Genomic DNA, 18963 nt, shown 5'->3' on the forward strand with positions numbered 1-18963 from the left:
TTGAGGTGTGACAGCAGAGCCAGTGTGCATTTCTTTTCTCCTTCACAATGTCACAGAAGATCCCTTCTTCCCGTGTATCTTAGCAACTGCAGCATATACTACTTTTCTGGTTATCAAGTTAAGAGCTTCCATTTTTTTTCACTCAGACGCTGTACTGTATGACATCCACATTGCTCACGTCACTGCTCCTGCACTTGGGTGTCATGAAGTAAAATAACGGTTACCTGAACACACTTCATCCAACTCAGCAAGTTGATTGCTGAGTACCTCACAGGCAGTAACCATGTGTGCGTGTTCAGCCACAGGGATGATAGACGTTCCGAGCAGGATAGATTACATCACACTACTCGGAAAGGAGCAGAATTTAAAACCTACTTAAATTTTTTTTAATTGTTATTATAAAGGTGATGTACAGAAGGGTCACAGTTAGGTAAAGAGTACATTTCTTTTTGGACAATGTCACCCCTTCCCTTGCTCTCTCCTAGTTTTTCCCTCCTCGATAGTTCATTTTCCACATAGTGTCTAGTGAGTATCATTGCTGCATTTGTTCACCCTTTGTCCCTCTATTTCTGGGTCTTCCTTCTTTCCCTCCCAAAGACAGATGAATGAACAAACCGGAGAAAAAGAAAACAAGCCAGTAACAAAGAAAATAACTCCTGTTTCCATTTTTTTGCAGTTCATTGTGATAAATATTATTTTATGTGATCAGATGCACACAGGCATCACGCCTTTGTGTTCCTCTTGTAAGAGTGTCGTCCTCTGGGCTAGGAAGGTAGCTCAGTGGTAGAGTACTTGCCTTGCATGCCCGAGGCCCTGAGTTCGATTCCTCAGCACCACATAAGTAAAAAGAAAAAGCCGGAAGTGGCGCTGTGGCTCAAGTGGTAGAGCACTAGCCTTGAGCTGAAGAGCTGAGGGACAGCACCCAGGCCCAGAGTTCAGGCCACGACTGGACCCCCCCCCAAAAAAAGAGTGTCGTCCTCTGGTCTCACTGTGTGTGAATGCCTAGAGTCTTGTATACTTTATTTTATCCCATGATATTTTAGATCTATCTTCCACATATGGGAGAAAACATGCCTTGTTTGTCTCTCTGAGCTTGGCTCACCTCATTTAAAATAGTTTGTTCTAGGTCTAGCCGGTCCCCTGTAAATGACATAATATTCTTTCTAATGGCTGTGTAAAATTCCATCGTGTATAGGTACTGCATTTTGTATTTACTCATCTACTGTGGGCATCTGGGCTGCTTGGCTATTGTGACTAGTGTGGCAATAAACATGGATGTGCAGGTGTCCTTATCTCTTGGCTCATGGTGTTCAAGGTAGATGCTCTGTAGTGGTATCCACATTTAGTTTTTTGTTTTGTTTGTCAGTCATAGGACTTAAACTCGGCCTGGGTACTGTCTCTGAGCTCTTCAGCTCAAGGCTAGCACTCTGCCACTTGAGCCACAGCCCCACTTCTCATGGACTTTCTTGCCTGGGCTGGCTTTGAACCATGATCCTCAGATCTCACCCTCCTGAGTAGCTAGAATTATAGGCATGAGCCACCAGAGCCCAGCTCCATGTTTAGGTTTTTTTTTTTTTTTTTTTTTTTTTGGGTCCAGTCATGGGGCCTGACTCGGCCTGGGCGCTGTCCCTCAGCTCTTCAGCTCAAGGCTAGCGCTCTACCACTTGAGCCACAGCTCCACTTCCGGCTTTTTTTTCTGCTTATGTGGTGCTGAGGAATTGAACCCAGGGCCTCAGGTATGCAAGGCAAGTGCTCTACCACTGAGCCAACTCCCCAGCCCATCTTTTTTTTTTTGTTAGTCGTGGGGCTTGAACTCTGGGCCTGAGCGCTGTCCCTCAGGTCTTCAGCTCAAGACAAGTGCTCTACTGCTTGAGCCACAACACCACTTCCACATGTTTAGTTTTTTAAGGAACTTCCAGACTGCTGTTGAAAGTTATTGTGCTAGGTTAATACCTCCTTTAAAAAGCAGCTGGGCCAGGTGCCCGTGGCTCACACCTATGATCTTAGCTACTCAAGAGGCTGAGATCTGAGGATCATAGTTCAAAGCCTGCCCAGGCAGGAAAGTCCATGAGACCCTTACCTCCAATTAACCAATAAGAACCCAGAAGTGGAGCTGTGACTCAAGAGGTAGAGCTCTAACCTTGGGCAAAAATGCTCAGGGACAGCCTCAGAGAACACACACACACACACACACACACACACACACACACACACACACACACACACACACACACACACACACACACACACACACACACACACACACACACACACACACACACACACACACACACACACACACACACACACACACACACACACACACACACACACACACACACACACACACACACACACACACACACACACACACACACACACACACTCCCTCTCTCTCCTTCCTTCCCTCTCTCTCCCTCACTTCCCTCTCTTTCCCTCTTTCCCTCCCTCTCTCTCCCTCTGCCTCTCCCTCTTTCCCTCTCTCTTTCTCTCTCTCCTTCTCTCCCTCTCTCTCCCTCTGCCTCTCCCTCTTTTTCCCTCTCTCCTTCTTTCCTTCTTTCTCCCTCTCTCTCTTACACACATACACATATACATATATTTAGCTGGGTGCCAGTAACTTTTGCCTATAATCCCAGCTACTCAGGAGACTTTCCAGCATAGAAAGAAAAGTCTTTGAAACTCTTCTCCAATCAACCACTGAAAAGCTAGAAGTGGTGCTGTGGTTTAAGTGGTAGGGCTAGTGCTTTGAGCAAAAGAAGCTCAGGGACAGTGCCCAGGCCCAAAGTTCAAACCTCAGAACCATCACAAAAACAAACAAACAAACAAAAAAACAAAACAAAGGAGGCCAAAATCTCCTTCAACCATATTTAAAGAGACATTGGGGATGGGGGAATACTCATGGGAGCAGAGTAGGAAAGTGACACACAAAGCTGTCCGCTCTCTCTTCCAGCTCAGCATGTCCAGGCCCGTGGATTTGTCTCTGTTAAGGCAGGTAGTTTTAGCATTTGCTGGCTTTTTTCCTAGGTACTCTGGTCTATGCTCAAAGTGTAGCAAGCAGTTACTTGTGTTGCCTCTGGAAAACTCTTAGCACAATATCTGGCATCTTATTAGAACCATACTACATCCTATAAAGCAGTAGTTTTGTGTCTGATTCCTCTTCTAAGGAGTTGTTTTGCCTCAGGGCCTGGCTTCTTCCCCATACACCTCATAGCATCCTGTGTCACTGTTACAGCGCTGTCCACATTGTGGCTCAGTCCTCCTCTGTCCCTTTACCGCGGATTCAGCATGAAGGGTGTTCCCTAAGAAAAGCGGCCTGACTGACTTTTCCTATCCTGTCACTATTGGAGTCATTATTCAAACACCATCCCAGAATCCTTTGCAGTTGTATGCAGTACAAGCATTGGGTCCAGTTTATCAACTGTCAGTGGAAATGGGAATTCTAGTGTGGTTGAAACCCTGTCCTCATGGGAATGGAACAAGGAAGCTAGTGAGTGTTCTCTGCTTAGTGGATGCATTACATGAAGCACAGAGGTTTTACTTCTCTTTCATGTGCCATTGAGTTGTTAACTGCTATGGTGACATTTTCATTATTTCGTCTCACAGAGGAACATTTTTAATGATAAAGCATTTTCCAGCCTAGTTCAGCGGCTCACGCCTGTACTCTCTGCTACTCAAGAGTTTGAGATCTGAGGATGGAGGTTCAGAGACAACTCTGGCAGAACAAATCATCCAGTCTCATGTCTCAGCTCACCAAAAGCCAGAAGCAGAGGGCATGGCTTCAGTGATAGAGAGAGTACCAAGTAGAAGCAAAAAACAGCTGAGTGAACCTTTACACTGTCCTTTGGCTTCTTCCCTCAAGGCTGGCACTCTACCATGAGCCTCTGTTCCATCTCTGGCTAGCTTTGTTGGTGGTTAATTGGAGATAAGAGACTCATGGTATTTCCTCATAGCTTCAGACCGCCACCCTCAATGATTTCAGCCTCCTGAGTAGGATTACAGGTGTGAACCACTAGCACCGGCCTGTCCCGTAGGAGCCAAAAAAGACTTGGGGATTTTGCCAAAGCCAGAAAGTTTTCTATACTGCCAATGTTTCCAAATGCCATCACGCAACTGGGAGCTCTCCTGAGAGCTCAGGGCTTCTAGAACAGAGCCAGCACTCCCAGGTCATCAACAACATTGCTGCTTCTGTTCCATTGTGAGCACATGTATCTTTCTCATCAGGTCCAAACCAGTATGCTTGTATTATTTATGTATTTTTGTTTTCTTAAAGGCCTTTTCTGCCAAACTATAAAAGACTTACTTATATTCTAATATCTCTTGACAGAGAAAAAGACAAGCATATGAATCTAATCTCATCTGTCATGGCCTGCAGCTAGAAGCAACCAGATCGGTAAGTGCTGGTCCCTTTGCGATCCTCCTTTGAACATTGTTTTGGGGGAACTGGCAAGTTACTAGGGATTCAGAAAACAGTGGATGGAGAGGAGACTCAATCAGCATCCGTGCTGTGTAGAATGTGTTACTTTATCTGATCAAAGCCAACAGATGCTTTTTTTTATAGCCAAAGAGTTTACTAATTAATGCACTATGTGGTTAATTTTTTTCCTTTAAAATTTTTCAAAGTATTTTCTTTCCTATACACAAATTAGTTCATGGTAAAAATGAAAAAATAGAAGAAATAAGGAAAACTTAAAATCATCTGAACCTTAAGTGCATACAAATAACCTTGTAGCCCTTCTATGTTTTATATCTTTAGGAAGAGATAAAGACATAGTTCAGTCTGTATTGATACATAAAGATACATCTTTGTATCTTTCTCTCTTTTTCTATCATTAGGTATAAACATAATCCCTTCACAAAGGGGAATTATTTTTATATCTTTATCTTTTTTATTTCTTTAGATATATGCCTTTTCTGTTCAGAAAGATCAAATTGGTATCACAATTTTCTAATTTTCTATTTTCACATAATATATAGTAAATGCCCCTTTATATCAATAAATAAAAATTTTTGACATTTTAATGGCCACAGAACATAATGAGTAGATATTCAATAAATTAAGCAGTCTGATTTAGGTTGAGAAAATTAAAAATTTTTTCATTAGTGTAGCATTGCCATGAATATTCTAGTGTTGTTATTTTAAGTCACTAATTTGAAAGATGTGACGGACAAATTAACAAGTTTAATTTTCTCATTTAAAATATTAGATAATGAAAGAACTGTGATCATTTGAATTACTGTCTTAATAGTTCAAACTAAGAAATTCTCTTTAAAAAATTTAGGATGTTTTTCAGATCTGATGTAGCCTCACTATTACTGGTATCTTTCTGCATGAGTGTGATTCTTTCTCTTTTTGTGCCAGTAACTGGGGCTTAAACTCAGTGCCTGGGCCCTGTCTCTTAGCTTTTTCACTGAAAACTGGTGCTCTACCAATTGAGCCTCAGCTCTACTGCCAGCTTTTTACTGGTTTATGGGAGATAAGAGTCTCATGGATTTTCCTGCTTGGTCTGGGTTCAAATTGTGATCCTCAGAATTCAGCCTCCTGAGCAGCTAGGATTACATGCATGAGCCATTAAGGCCAGCTTATGTTTTTATTGGTTTTGTTGATGGTGGTAGTTTTTCAAAAAACTGCCTGCACATAAAACAATCAGTTGGAAAATTGAGGACAAGGTAGGTTTGTTTCTCTGATTTGTTTGTTTATTCTTTCCACATAGGTTTCAGATGACAAGCTTATATTCGTAAAAGTACATGCACCTTGGGACGTGTTGTGTACATACGCCGAGATAATGCACATCAAGTTACCTCTGAAACCCAATGACCTGAAAATCCGCTCCTCGGCCTTCGGCACTCTCAACTGGTTTACCAAAGTCCTCAGAGTGGACGAAAGTGTCATCAAGCCAGAGCAAGAATTCTTCACTGCCCCCTTCGAGAAGAACCGGCTCAACGATTTCTACATTCTTGATAAAGATTCTTTCTTCAATCCAGCCACTAGGAGCCGCATTGTAAGTTTAAATACAAGTTAGTTTTATTATGGGGTGATTTAGACCCTCCTTTGGAATGGTTAGACCCTCCTTTGGAATGGTTAGATGGTTTTTTTATTTTTTTAATCTGTGAAGGGTGTTAGAGAGAGAAAGAGAGAGAGAGAGAGAGAGAGTGTGTGTGTGTGTGTGTGTGTGTGTGCACGCGCGCGCATGCACGTGCGCACATGTGTACATGGGTGCACAGGTGCATGCTGGGGCTTGAACTCAGGACCTAACCCCTCACATTGCCTTTCCTGCTCAAGGCTGGAACTCTCCCACTTGAGCCAGGCCTCTACTTTCCAATTTATTACTGGTCAATTGGAGATAAGAGTCTCTCAGATTTGTCTGGCCAGGTTGGCTTTGAACCATGATCCTCAGATCTCAGCAAGAATTGTTTTTAATGCCTACCAATGACCATTCTACAGTGACGTTGAATTCTGTATAACCCCATACTCTTAATTTTCAATCTAGGTTTACTTCATCCTCTCCCGGGTCACCTATCAAGTGGTGAATAATGTCAACAAGTTTGGGATTAACAGACTTGTCAGCTCTGGGATCTACAAGGCTGCCTTCCCCCTCCATGATGTAAGTCCAGAGGCCTGGGGCCGGGAAGGTGGCTCAGTGGTAGATTGCTTGCCTCGCATGCATGAGGCCCTGGTTTTGATTCCTCAGCACCACATAAGCAGAAAAAGTTGGAAGTGGTGCTGTGGCCCAAGTGGTAGAGTGCTAGCCTTGAGCTGAAGAGCGAGAGACAGCGCCCAGGCCCAGAGTTCAAGCCCCACAATGTGCAAAAAACAAAAACAAAATGAAGACGCCTGGTGCTGACCAGGGGAGAAGCCAACCAGTGACTGGCTTTCTTGACCTCCTGTCTCTCCCTCACTATTAAAAGATACTGAAAGATTACAGGCTCCTCAGGGTCATAAAGAACCCAATCTTCTTCAGTAATGGGATCTATGCCAGTAGTTAAGATGATTAAACAAACCCATGTCTCCAATGCTGGTGGCTATGCCTGTAATCCTAGCTACTCAGGAGGCTGAGATCAGAGGATCATGGTTCAAAGCCAGCCTGGGAAGAATAATCTACGTGAGACTCTTAGTTCCAATTGAGCAACAAAAAGCCAGAAGTAGAAGTGTGGCTCAAGTGGTAGAGTGCCAAACTTGAGTGAAAAGAGCCAAGTGAGGGAGGGAGGGGGGAGGAGGGGAGAGGAGGGGGGAAGGGAGAGGGGGGAGGAGGGGAGAGGAGGGGGGAAGGGAGAGGGAAGGGGGAGGGGGAGAGGGGAGGGAGGGAGAGGAGGGGGGAGGGGGGAGAGGAGAGGGGAGGAGGGGGGAGAGGGAGAGAGAGAGGAGTTCAAGGCTTAGCACTCTACAACTTGAGCCACAGCTCTACTTCTGGCTTTCTAGCAGTTCATTGGCGATAAAGAATCTCACTGACTTTCCTGCTGGGGCTGGCCTTGAACTGTGATTCTCAGATCTCAGCTTCTGGAATAGCTAGGATTACAGACATGAGCCATCATCATCAGGCCAGTCTCTTAGGGTTTAACTGTAGCATGACATGAACTTTGGAAACAAAAACTTGTCCTGAATATGAATCTGCAGTGCTATATAGTTCTATAGAATTCCATTGGAATTTCCTGATGCCTAGGTCTTATCTCAACAAAGCTTCTTAGAACTGCAGTGGTCCCATCCCCAGGCCAAAGAATGACACATTCTATATGGTATTTGGGAGGAAGGTGGGTGCAGGCCAAGACCCATCCTGAGTCTTGGCTGTGTGATAATCTGGCTCAAGTCCCTGAAGAAGGAAAATGAATCAGACAGGAGAAAGGTGATGGAATTTAAGCAAAGGCAGGAGGTTTTGTTTCTTGAATATGCTAAGTGTATAACATGATACCAAGTTTCTTTCTTTGCCTATTTTCTACGTTTTCTTAAGAACTATTGAATCGGGGACAAAAGAGCCTGGTTTTTTGTTAATGCCCTGGTTATCCAAGGAGAATTCAGAAAACTCGAATGTCCCAAGTTTTCATTGCTTAGGACTGCCCCCATGGGTAGGACACTAAGCAACCTTGAGGCTCCTGCTGAGTACCTGCATTGCCTCCCAACACTGTCATCCACGCTGCCTCCCCCCTCCAGGGGAGTCATGGCCTTGGTACAGAATCACTGCAAGTTAATTAAAGTGGTATTTCTGACCCCTTCCAGGATGTGCATTTCCCCCCGTTGTCACAAATGACTACGAAATACTACACCCAGGAGCGCCACATGTAAGCCACAGATTTGTGGGGAAACTGGATGACTAAGACGCTAATTTGTTCCATTTTGCTACTCAGTGCAATTTCAGCTCTCCGTCGGAAGATCCCAGCTGCCCCAATGAACGCTACCTTCTGTACAGAGAGTGGGCGCATCCTCGGAGCATATACAAGAAACAGCCCCTGGATCTCATCAGGTGAGCGAACCCTGCACATAGGACCAATATCTTTTGACTCACAGACCCAGCTCTCTCTCTGATCACCTGATTGGCCTTGGCATGCTTATCCGTGTTCCCATTCATTTCAGGGAGGATCATGGGTTCAAGGCCAGCCCAGGCTATACAGCAGGAAGAGAAGGAAAGGGAGAAATGAGGGGGGGGGGGGAACCTAATCAAAGCTTTTCAATGGAGAGTTGAGGTAGTTTTGGTAGAGAGACAGTGGTCAAAAGACATCTCATTTGAAAGGAGAGGTCCTTCATGACTCCTTGCTTCTCAGAAGTAGGAGAGGAGTTTACATTTAAGCCTTAGAACCTTTTTAGGCCTTGCTTGCAGGGTAGCAGAATATAACCAACTCTCTATTATTGCCGGTCTCTAAGCAGAGTATATGCCTGACCAGTGCTATTAAATATGGTAGAATAATTTTACTACTTGGGAGAGGTTGGTTGGGGCAGCATCTGAGATTCTTAGCAATTTCAAATAAGTCGTGACCAAGGGATAATGGTTTGTAAGAACTGTGTTAGCTGGGCGCTGGTGGCTCAGGCCTATAATCCTAGCTACTCAGGAGCCCGAGATCTGAGGATCATCGTTCAAAGCCAACATAGGCAGGAAAATCCATGGGACTCATCTCCAATTAACCACCAGAAAATTGGAAGTTGTGCTGTAGCTCCAAGTGGTAGAGTGGTAGCTTTGAGCAAAAAAGCTCAGGGACAGTGACCAGGGGCCAAGTTCAAGTCCTACAACCAACCAAAAAAAAAAAAAAAAAGAAGTAGAAGAAGACTGTGTTACTTTATGTTGAATCACTGTAACAAAATACTTGAGTCTGGATACTAGATGAAGATGTTTACTTAGCGCCCAGTTCAGGAGCCTGAAAAGTAGAAAGTACAGAGTACTAGCACTTAGAAGCTCTCTTGTCTCCACCTCATGGTGGACACCATAGCAGGACTCTACCAGGGAAAGACACATGGCAAGACCAGAAGCCAAAGGGAAGGGATAGTGGGGCTGTTGATGGTCTTTTTTTTCCTCTTCTTTTTCTTTTTTAAATAACATCCCTCTTGCAAGAGCTCACTCAGGGCCTCATGAGAACTCTCTTAATTCCTTCCAAAGATGATTCCTTTCTGTGCTGAGAGCTAAGTCCCCAGAAGGCAAGGTCTAGCTGGCTCCATCCTAGCCTGGACTCTTACATCAGCATCATCGCTAAGGAAATAGTCAGGTTCTACAGATCAGAAGGGAACCAGTCTAAGGCAGCAAGAGTCATCTGAACTGTCACTTCATTGGTTTCTTCTTTTGTGAGTTGTGGGGCCTGGCCACTGTCCCTGAGCTTTTTCACTCAAAGCTATTCCTCTACCACTTGAGCCACACCTCCACTTCCAGTCTTTTGGTGGTTAATTAGAGCAAAGATCTCACAGACTTTCTGGATTCAGCTGACCTCAAACTATGATCCTCATAGCTGAGCCTCCTGAGTAGCTAGAGTTACAGACCTGAGCCATCGATGCCCAGCTTCCTGATGCATAGCAAGGATATACTTCTGTTTCAGGGTAGTGCATTTGACTCTGAGGTCTACTGTGTAAATACATGTGTTCTCAAAGTGAATTGAGTCAAGTTTGAACGTATCAAAGACTTTTATTAAAAAAAAAAAAAAGAGAACTATTCACTTGCAAAGTGGCAGAATGGTTATTTGTGTCTTCTAAAAGTGATTTCTGTCTTCAGGAAGTATTATGGAGAGAAGATTGGAATCTACTTTGCCTGGCTGGGCTATTACACCCAGATGCTGCTCCTGGCTGCTGTTGTGGGCGTGGCCTGCTTTCTTTATGGATATTTTGATCAGGAAAACTGCACTTGGAGGTAATCTCCGCTGGTTCTGTGTCGCTGTGCCACAAAGTTCATTATCCATGAAAGTATTTGCAGGGTTTTGGTAAAAGAAGACTCATAGTGGAACACTCATTGTTTAAGATGATAGAGCCCCTTTGTGCTGAGTCTACTAACTAAATAAAATTAAAACAAAATAATCCTCAGGTAAGCCAGCCCAGGCTCTGACAGGAACATTCCCCTCAGGAAACACATCACTATTTTGAGACAATTCTTTGTTTGAAAAAGAAAGGAGTGCTTGAGGGAGGATTGTCCTTGAACTCCTGGCCTCAGACGAACACTCTGTCAACCAGTCTTGGCGATCTGGGTCCCACACAGCTCAAATTTCTTCAGAGTTCCAGTGAGAAACCCGTAATGCTCCAGAAGTGGAGCTGTGGATCAAGTGATAGAGCACCACCCTAGAGCATAAAACCTAAAGGACACTACCCAGGCCCTGAGTTCAAACCCCAGTGCTGACACACATCACACATCACACATCACACATCACACACACACACACACACACATCACACACACACACACACACATACACGCTCGCATGCTTGTACTTAGCTCATTTTGTCCTCTCCCTTTTCACGAAATAACTACTGAATGAGATTGTGTATTTATAATTTCTTCACATTTAGTGTATGTTTTTAAGTTGCTTATTTTTACCCCTACCAAATACACTCAATTCTGTCTAGTTTTGACAGCGTGTGTACAGAAGGGGAAGATACTCTTGGTCTTCCCTCTATCTTCTAGGGGATTTTAAACTTTTCTTCTTGCTTCAGGCTTAACCAGACAAGAGGAATTAGGATTTTCTTTTTTTCTTTGTACTTTCTAGGCCTCGTGCACCATTTTATTCACGTGCCTGGCCACGAATGTGTTGGAGCAATTTAATCTAGATGCCTCAGTCTTCATTCTCAAGATGTGGGGCTGAGGCCTGCAGGCCCCCCTTGCCGCAGGCAACCACAGTGTCCATTGCTCTTGATTGCCATGGCAGACACAGGAGGGCTGGGGCTGATTGTCCCGTCTGAGCGCTGAGGATCAGGTCACAAATGGCAAATTCTCCTCATGGAGCTTTTCCCAGCGAGCTGTTAGACAGGTCAGATAGAGATAGCACTCTGGAGTAAGTTGTTGGGGTTATTCCAAACTAATTGTTCACACACACACACTAGGCTGTGTTTTGTTTTGTTTTTCTTTTTTTGTCAGTCATTATGTTTGAACTCCAGGCCTGGGCGCTGTCCCTGGACTCTCACTCAAGGCTAGTACTCATCACTTTGAGCCACAGCTCCACTTCCAGTTTTCTGATGGTTAACTGGACTTTTGTAACCCTGCTAGCTTTGAACCACAACCCTCAGATCTCAGCCTCCTGAGTAGCGAGGATTATAGGGGTGACATCAGCACCAGGCAGCTGTTTTGTTTCGTTTTTGTTGTTGTTGTTGTTGTTGTTTTAATAACTACTGTGGTTGAGAGCCTGTTGGCTTGTAAAGCTTCTATGGGGAGTAAGGATGGGAACTAGTCAAGTTAATAAGCCACAAAGTTCACTGCTCACACAGAGATTTAACTAAATTCCTTAAATATTCTTCCAAGAAGGGCAGTCTAGACTTTTGCCAAGGTTGATTTGTATGTGTGTGTGTGTATATGTATATGTTGTATGTGTGTGCATGCTACTAGTGGGGCTTGAATTCAGGGCATAGATGCTGTCCCGTAGGTTTTATGCTCTAGGATGGTGCTCTACCACTTGATCTACAGCTCCACGTCTAGCTTTTTGGTGGTTAAATGGAGATAAGAGACTCAATGGACTTTGCTCCCTAGGCTGGCTTTCAACTGTGGTCCTCATATCTCAGCCTCCTGAGTATTTAGGATTACAGGTATAAAGTATTAGTGGCTGGCCATTTTTCCATAATTCAAAGTTATCAGCTTGTGGCTAGGTTTTTTCTTCTTACCCTTTTTCTTTTTTTTTTTTACTGTTTTTTTTTTTTTGGGGGGGGGTCCGGTCATGGGGCCTGAACTCTGGGCCTGGGCGCTGTCCCTCAGTTCTTCAGCTCAAGGCTAGCGCTCTACCACTTGAGCCACAGCACGACTTCCGGCTTTTTTCTTTTTGCTTATGTGGTGCTGAGGAATCGAACCCAGGGCCTCAGGCATGCAAGGCAAGCGCTCTACCACTGGGCCACCTTCCCAGCCCCACCCTTTAATTTTCTTAATTAACAGCATTTCTTCATTTGAAGCATGTTAGTATTTTTTTTCTTTATGGTTTATGCTTCTTTGTTTGATACTTATGAACTATCTCCTTACCCTAAGGTTGTCGGGCTTTTTCCCTTTTTTGGTACCATTGGCATTCTTATTTCCTACCTAGCTATGAATTGTGTGTGGTTTGGGAGAGTTCAATTGCTTGGTTCTCCATATGTATATTCTATCATGCAATCCCATTTGTGGAAATGTCAGTTTTCACTTTGCTAAGTTACTGGGCCAACTCTCATAAATTGGGGTTGGGGCAGGGCCATTATTGGCTTGGTTGGCTGGTTAGTTTTTTTTGGTTTTTGTTGTTGTTGTTTTGTGTACCAGTACTGGGGCTTGAACTCAGGACCTGGATGCACTATCCCTTAGCTTTTTCACTCATGGCTGGTACTTTACCACTCTACTACTCCACTAAAACTTTTAAATTAAGTTGTATTTTCCTCTCTTCTTTAGCAAAGAAGTGTGTAATCCTGATATTGGCGGCAAGATTGTAATGTGTCCCCAGTGCGATAAACTCTGTCCGTTCTGGAACCTGAATATTACTTGCGAATCATCCAAGGTAATATTTCCTATTCTAAATATTTATACATAACAAAACTTTCCTGGTGATCATTATGCAGGGCATTAGAATTATCTTTTTTCTTTCTGGGGATTTCACAAAAGTCCTTTTCAGTGAAGCTTCCAAACATTCCAGAAGATAATATGGACTACATATTTTTTTAAATAAGTTTTTTATTGTGAAAATACTGTACAGAGAGGTTACAATCACATGAGCAAGGTAATGAGTACATTTCTTATCAAGCATTGTTTTTCCCCTATCCTTCCCTCCCACCTCCTCAACTACATTTGTTTCCCCCCCGCCCCCCCCCCCCCCCGCCTAAATTGTAATGTTTGGTTTTCAACATAGCATCTTCTTGTACATTTCATTGTTGCAATGGGGCAACCTGTATGTTTTTTTCCTTCCCCTCTCCAAATTATACCAACATCAAATACAATGAAAATGGGTTATACCGTGGGGGAGGGACATACAAAGCAACAAAAAAATCATGTGGTACCTTATAAATATGTTAGAAACAATAGCAAAAAAGAAAAAAACCTCTTGTGTCTTTATCTTGGTGTTCATTTTGCTTAACATCATCTTATCTGACCTTTTCTGCTTGTCTCAGATATATACTAGTTATTACTAATAAGGGAAACCATGGGACCTATGTTTCCTTAGGCCTGGCTTATTTCACTTAATATAATTTTTTCCAAGTCTTTCCATTTCCTTGTCATTCTTTCTTATGAAGGCATAGAATTCCATTGTGTATATAGACCACATTTTCTTGATCCATTCATCTACTGAGGGGCATCTGGGTTGGTTCCATATCTTAGCTATGGTAAATAATACTGCAGTAAACATAGTTGTGCTGGTAGCTTTAGTATGTTCTGAACTACATATTTTATTCTTCTGTTATGAATAATAAATTGAAGCAGGCACCAGTGGCTCATGCCTGTCATCCTAACTATTCAGGAGGCTGAGCTCTGAGGAACACAGTTCAAGGCCAGCCAGGGCAGGAGAGTCCATCAAGATTTCTTGTTTGTTTTCTAAATTCTGGTACTGTCTTTGTGCTTGAACTCAAGGCCTGGACACTGTCTCTGAGCTTCTTTGCTCAAGACTAAACTCTCTCACTTAAGCCACAGCTCCACGAATAGCTTCATGGTAATTAATTTGAGACAAGAGTCTCAAGGACTTTCCTGCTTGAAGTAGCTTTAAACCTCAATCCTCAGATCTCATCCTCCTGAGTAGCCAGGATTACAGACATGAGCCACCAGCACCTGGTTCATGAGACTCATATCTTCGATTAACCAGCAAAAAGCTGAGTAGTGCTGACACTGGAGTTATAAACTCAGGGCCCTTCACATGCTCAGCTTGCTTGTTCAACTGGTACTCTACTACTTGTACCATGCCTCCAGCCTACCTTTTTGCTCATTATTTTGGAGATGGAGTCTTATACATTTTTCTGCCTGAACCATAATCCTTCTAATCTCCTTTTGAACCACAGACCTTCCTGGATATAGTAGGATTACAGGAATGAGCCACTGGTGCCTACTTACTCCCTGTTATCTCTACAGCTTTTTTTCTTTAGAAAATACAAACATGTTTGCTAATAAAAAAAATTAGTAATTTCTCAGAACATCCTATAAGGAGATAGGTAATTTGTATATTAACAAGAGATCAAACTTAGCAGAACCAGTGAATAGCCCCCTTCTTTGGGGAGGTTTGCTGACAGTTACTCTTATTAGGTTCTTGTGCAACCTCTCCCCAGTGGAGGTGGCTGCCAGCCACAGGAGAAAAGCCATCCTTGGTTGGGAAGAAGCAGAGCTCTCCTCCATGAGAGCCATCTCCGCATAAACCCAGTGTTGTGCTTCTTTCCACAACAAGGGAAGACATTCTGGAGATTAGCTTCTGAGGAGGGTGAGATGATGCTAGCCAAATCATAAATCTCAGAGTTGTCCAGGAAGTATTTTGTTGTTAGAACCATTGCATGCCTTCCTCATGTTCCATATGGCAGTTCAAAAGTAGAAGCCATTTTAGAAGGGGGTTGCCCAGGGCTCATTGCTTGTCAACCTAGCTACTTGGGAGGCTAAGTTCTGAGAATCACAGTTTGAAGCTAGCCCAGGCAGGAAAGTCTATGAAACTCTTATCTACAATTAAATGCCAAAAACCCAGAAGTGGAGCTGTGGCCCAAGTGGTAGAGTGCTAGCCTTTCGCGGAAAAAGCTAAGGGATAGCACCTAGGCCCTGAATTCAAGATTTGGTTTGGTACAAACGGAAATACACACACACCCTGCAGATTGAAGAATGTTATTCAAAGTCAAAAAGTGTTGTGTATTTCCTGAGTTCTTCTAAGGGAAGAACTTAATGTCATTATTGTCATTATATGTCATTTTTTTATAGAAATTGTGCATCTTTGACAGTTTTGGAACCCTTGTCTTTGCAGTGTTTATGGGAATATGGGGTAAGTATTTTTCACTTTTTCATGAACTTAGTATGTGGTTTTAGATAGGCTATCAAAGTACCCACATATGGACCCTCCTATTGTGTACACTTCTGCTTTCCTCATACTGTATTTGTAAGTAGGAGGCCATTGTGCCAGCTCTCCTTATATAAAAATACTTCAAAATATAGTAGCTTAGTACAACACACCTGCTTTCCTCTTTGATTATTTCTTCTAATTCTCTGGACCAGCTGGAATGTTCTTCAGGTGTGGGCTGGCTTGGGCGATCTCTGTGGTGAGCTCAGTGGCTCCATGGGTAATGGATGTTCTGATAATAAGAAGGCCTCGGATAGATAGTCTCCCACCCAAAGTAAACTAGCCCGAGATCCCTCAGGCTTCCAAAGAGAAGCCTCAATGCATTACATCAAGTGTGCTAACAAGGACCCATCAGCTGAAGCAAGTTCTGTGGACAGGCCTCCAAGGGTGGGAAGCAGGAAGGAAGGTTCGCCGGAAGCCATGACAGTTTGATGACCCCGCCCCTCATCCATCCCCAGTGCTTGAGATCAGAAGGATTTTAGAGTCTTCTCTGATCTGGAGATATTTGCATGGTCTTTACTGGTTGAATACCTCTAGTCCAACAGTCTGGGAGCCTGCTCCAGATTTGGGAGCATCATGTCCACAACTCACAGAATTTCAGATTTGGGAGCGTTTTGGGTTTCAGATGTTTGGTTCAGACATGCTGAACCAATAGGGCAACAACTCCAAGAACTGTGGACCCAACTTAACTTTTATGGGGGTGGGAGAAGCAACACAAGGATTATGGATGAGCTTTTTAAAAAACTGTTATTATAAAGGTAATATACAGAGAGGTTACAGTTGTACAATTTTTTTTTTGTTGTTAGTCCTGGGGCTTGAACTCAGGGCCTGGGTACTGTCCCTGAGCTTCTTTTGCTTAAGTCTAGCACTCTACCACTTGAGCAACAGAGCCACTTCCAGCTTTGTCTGTTTATTTGGTACTGAGGAATCGAACCCAGGACTTCGTGCATGCTAGCTAAGCACTCTACCACTAAGCCACATTCCCAGCCGTGTTTTGTGCTTTTTTATATGTATGTATGAGTGAAGACTTAATAGGTATTCATTAGTTTTATAATAATAACTTATTCTGTTGGAATACAGCCCTAAAGAGCATTAAGTTTAAGCCAAGTGCCAGTGGCTCACACCTGGAGCCTGAGATGAGGATCATGCTTTGAAGTCAGCCTGGGAAGGAAAGTCCATGAGACTCTGATCTCCAAAACTTATCTAGAAAACCAGAAGTGGCACTGTGGCTCAAAGTGATAAAGCATTAGCCTTGAGTGAAAATGCTGAGACAGCAATCCAGGCCCTAAGTTTAAGCCCCTGACGGACCCCCCCCAAAAAAAAAAAAAGAATCTAAGTTTAGATACAGTCCTAAAAATTATAAATTCTCTTAAGTTTAGAATCCTAAAAATTATAAATTCTCTATAAGAACTTGAATGCTAGATTCAACTTACATACTCAGCATTCCCTCATTAATGGAATGCGACAGTTAATTTCTTTAATTGCAGAATTATAAACGAGATATGAAGATTGTAGTTCAAAGCCATCCTAGGCAGGAAAGTGCAGGTGACTCATCTCCAATTAGCCACCAAAAAGCCAGAATAGAGCTATGACTCAAGTAGTAGACCACCAGCCTTGAGTGACAAAGCTAAGGGACAATGCCCAGGCCCTGAGTTTGAGCCCCAGTTCTGACTAGCATACACACCCAAATCCTTTGCACTCCTCCATTCTAATAAAATACATCTTTTTTTCTCTAGCAAGAACATAGATACTGCATGCATGGGTCAGCACTTTGTCTTAACTATGTTCACAGGGGCTGATTTGTTTTTTTTTTTTAATTTTTATTTTTTATTGTGAAAATACTGTACAGAGGGGTTACAATTAGATGGGCAAGATAATGAGTACATTTCTTATCAGGCATTGTAGCCTCTTCCTTTGTTTCCCCTTCCCATCCCTTCCCAGCCTCCCCCTCACCACACCCTCCCCCGCCCAAAGTTATAAAGTTCGTTTAAGACATGACAACTTGTACTTCTCATTGTTGCAACGGGTCCACCTGTATCCTTATTTAAATGACTTGTTTTTCCCCTTCCCCTCCATAAATTATACCGACATCAAATACAGTGAAAGCAGGGGTTATACTGTGGGGGAGGGACATACAAAGCAACAAAGAAATAATCTTATAAATGCGTTAAAAACAAATGCATGAAAGAAAAAAAAACATTTGAATACATATCTTAGGGTTCATTTTCCTAACATCACCTTGTCTGACCTTTTCTGGTTGACTCATACATATACTAGATATTGCAAATAAGGGAAACCATGGGACCTGTGTTTCTTTGGGCTTGGCTTACTTCACTTAATATAATTTTTTCCAAGTCTTTCCATTTCCTAACAAATGGAGCAATGTCATTCTTTCTGATGGAGGCATAGAATTCCATTGTGTATATATACCACATTTTCTTGATCCATTCATCTACTGAGGGGCATCTGGGTTGGTTCCAGATCTTAGCTATGGTAAATAATGCTGCAATAAACATAGTTGTGCTGGTAGCTTTAGTGTGGTCTTGTTTGTAAACATTTGGGTAAATGCCCAAAAGTGGGACTGCTGGGTCATAGGGGAGATCTATGTGGAGTCTTTTGAGGAACCTTCATACTGCTTTCCAAAGTGGTTGAACAAGTTTACACTCGCACCAACAATGAAGTAAGGTTCCCTTCTGTCCACATCACAGGGGCTGATTTGTGACCGCTAAAGTTCTCACACAATCTCTCAAACTCCATGTACTCATGGATGCCTGTATATCCAATTTTAAAAAAGTTATTTTTCTAAAGGTGATGTACAGAGGGGTTACAGTTACATAGGTCAGGTAAAGAGTACATTTCTTTTGAACAACTCCACCCTTCCCTCACTCTCTCCCAGTTTTTCCTGCCTACACGTTGTGTGGTTCATGTTCCTCATAGTGTCTAGTGAGTACCACGGTGCTATTGCACATAAGAAAAAAAAAAAGATGAATTTTTGACTAGGAAAACCACACCTGTAGTTCCCTAGCCTAACTTCCTTCCCCTGATGATTAACTACACCATGTTTCCAGAACTGCCTTGCGCATGGGGCGGGTGGTTCATTTCACCGAGTTTAGCGTGCAGAGTGCATTCTAGCGCTGCTTGTCGCAACCAAGGTCTGTCTTTAAGGATGAGTATGATGATGGAGTTTTTATTTTAAGTGCTTTATGCGGCTTTCCTTGTTACTTCTGCCTCATGAGAACTACTGCTGTGAACCTCATTACAGAAAGTCTGAGGCGACAGAACGGCACAGGCAGGGGCTCCTGCGAAGTTCCTTATTATCACCAGCGA

General features: G+C 43.1%; 1 protein-coding gene across 2 annotated transcripts in view; it reads left to right on the forward strand.

Moving 5' to 3' along the window:
- Ano6 (anoctamin 6) overlaps positions 1 to 18963 on the forward strand; it is a 172112-nt gene that overhangs the window by 114917 nt on the left and 38232 nt on the right. For both annotated transcript variants that reach the window (XM_070039342.1, XM_070039345.1), the window contains 7 exons: positions 4325 to 4390; positions 5712 to 5999; positions 6489 to 6602; positions 8338 to 8453; positions 10182 to 10316; positions 13014 to 13119; positions 15501 to 15561. In XM_070039342.1, coding sequence (XP_069895443.1) covers positions 4325 to 4390; positions 5712 to 5999; positions 6489 to 6602; positions 8338 to 8453; positions 10182 to 10316; positions 13014 to 13119; positions 15501 to 15561 — 886 coding nt within the window. The remainder of the gene's footprint in view (positions 1 to 4324; positions 4391 to 5711; positions 6000 to 6488; positions 6603 to 8337; positions 8454 to 10181; positions 10317 to 13013; positions 13120 to 15500; positions 15562 to 18963) is intronic.

The sequence above is a fragment of the Dipodomys merriami genome, unplaced genomic scaffold, assembly GCF_024711535.1.
Source record: "Dipodomys merriami isolate MVZ:Mamm:240054 unplaced genomic scaffold, mDipMer1.0.p SCAF_10, whole genome shotgun sequence".
In the NCBI taxonomy this organism is placed as follows: domain Eukaryota; kingdom Metazoa; phylum Chordata; class Mammalia; order Rodentia; family Heteromyidae; genus Dipodomys; species Dipodomys merriami.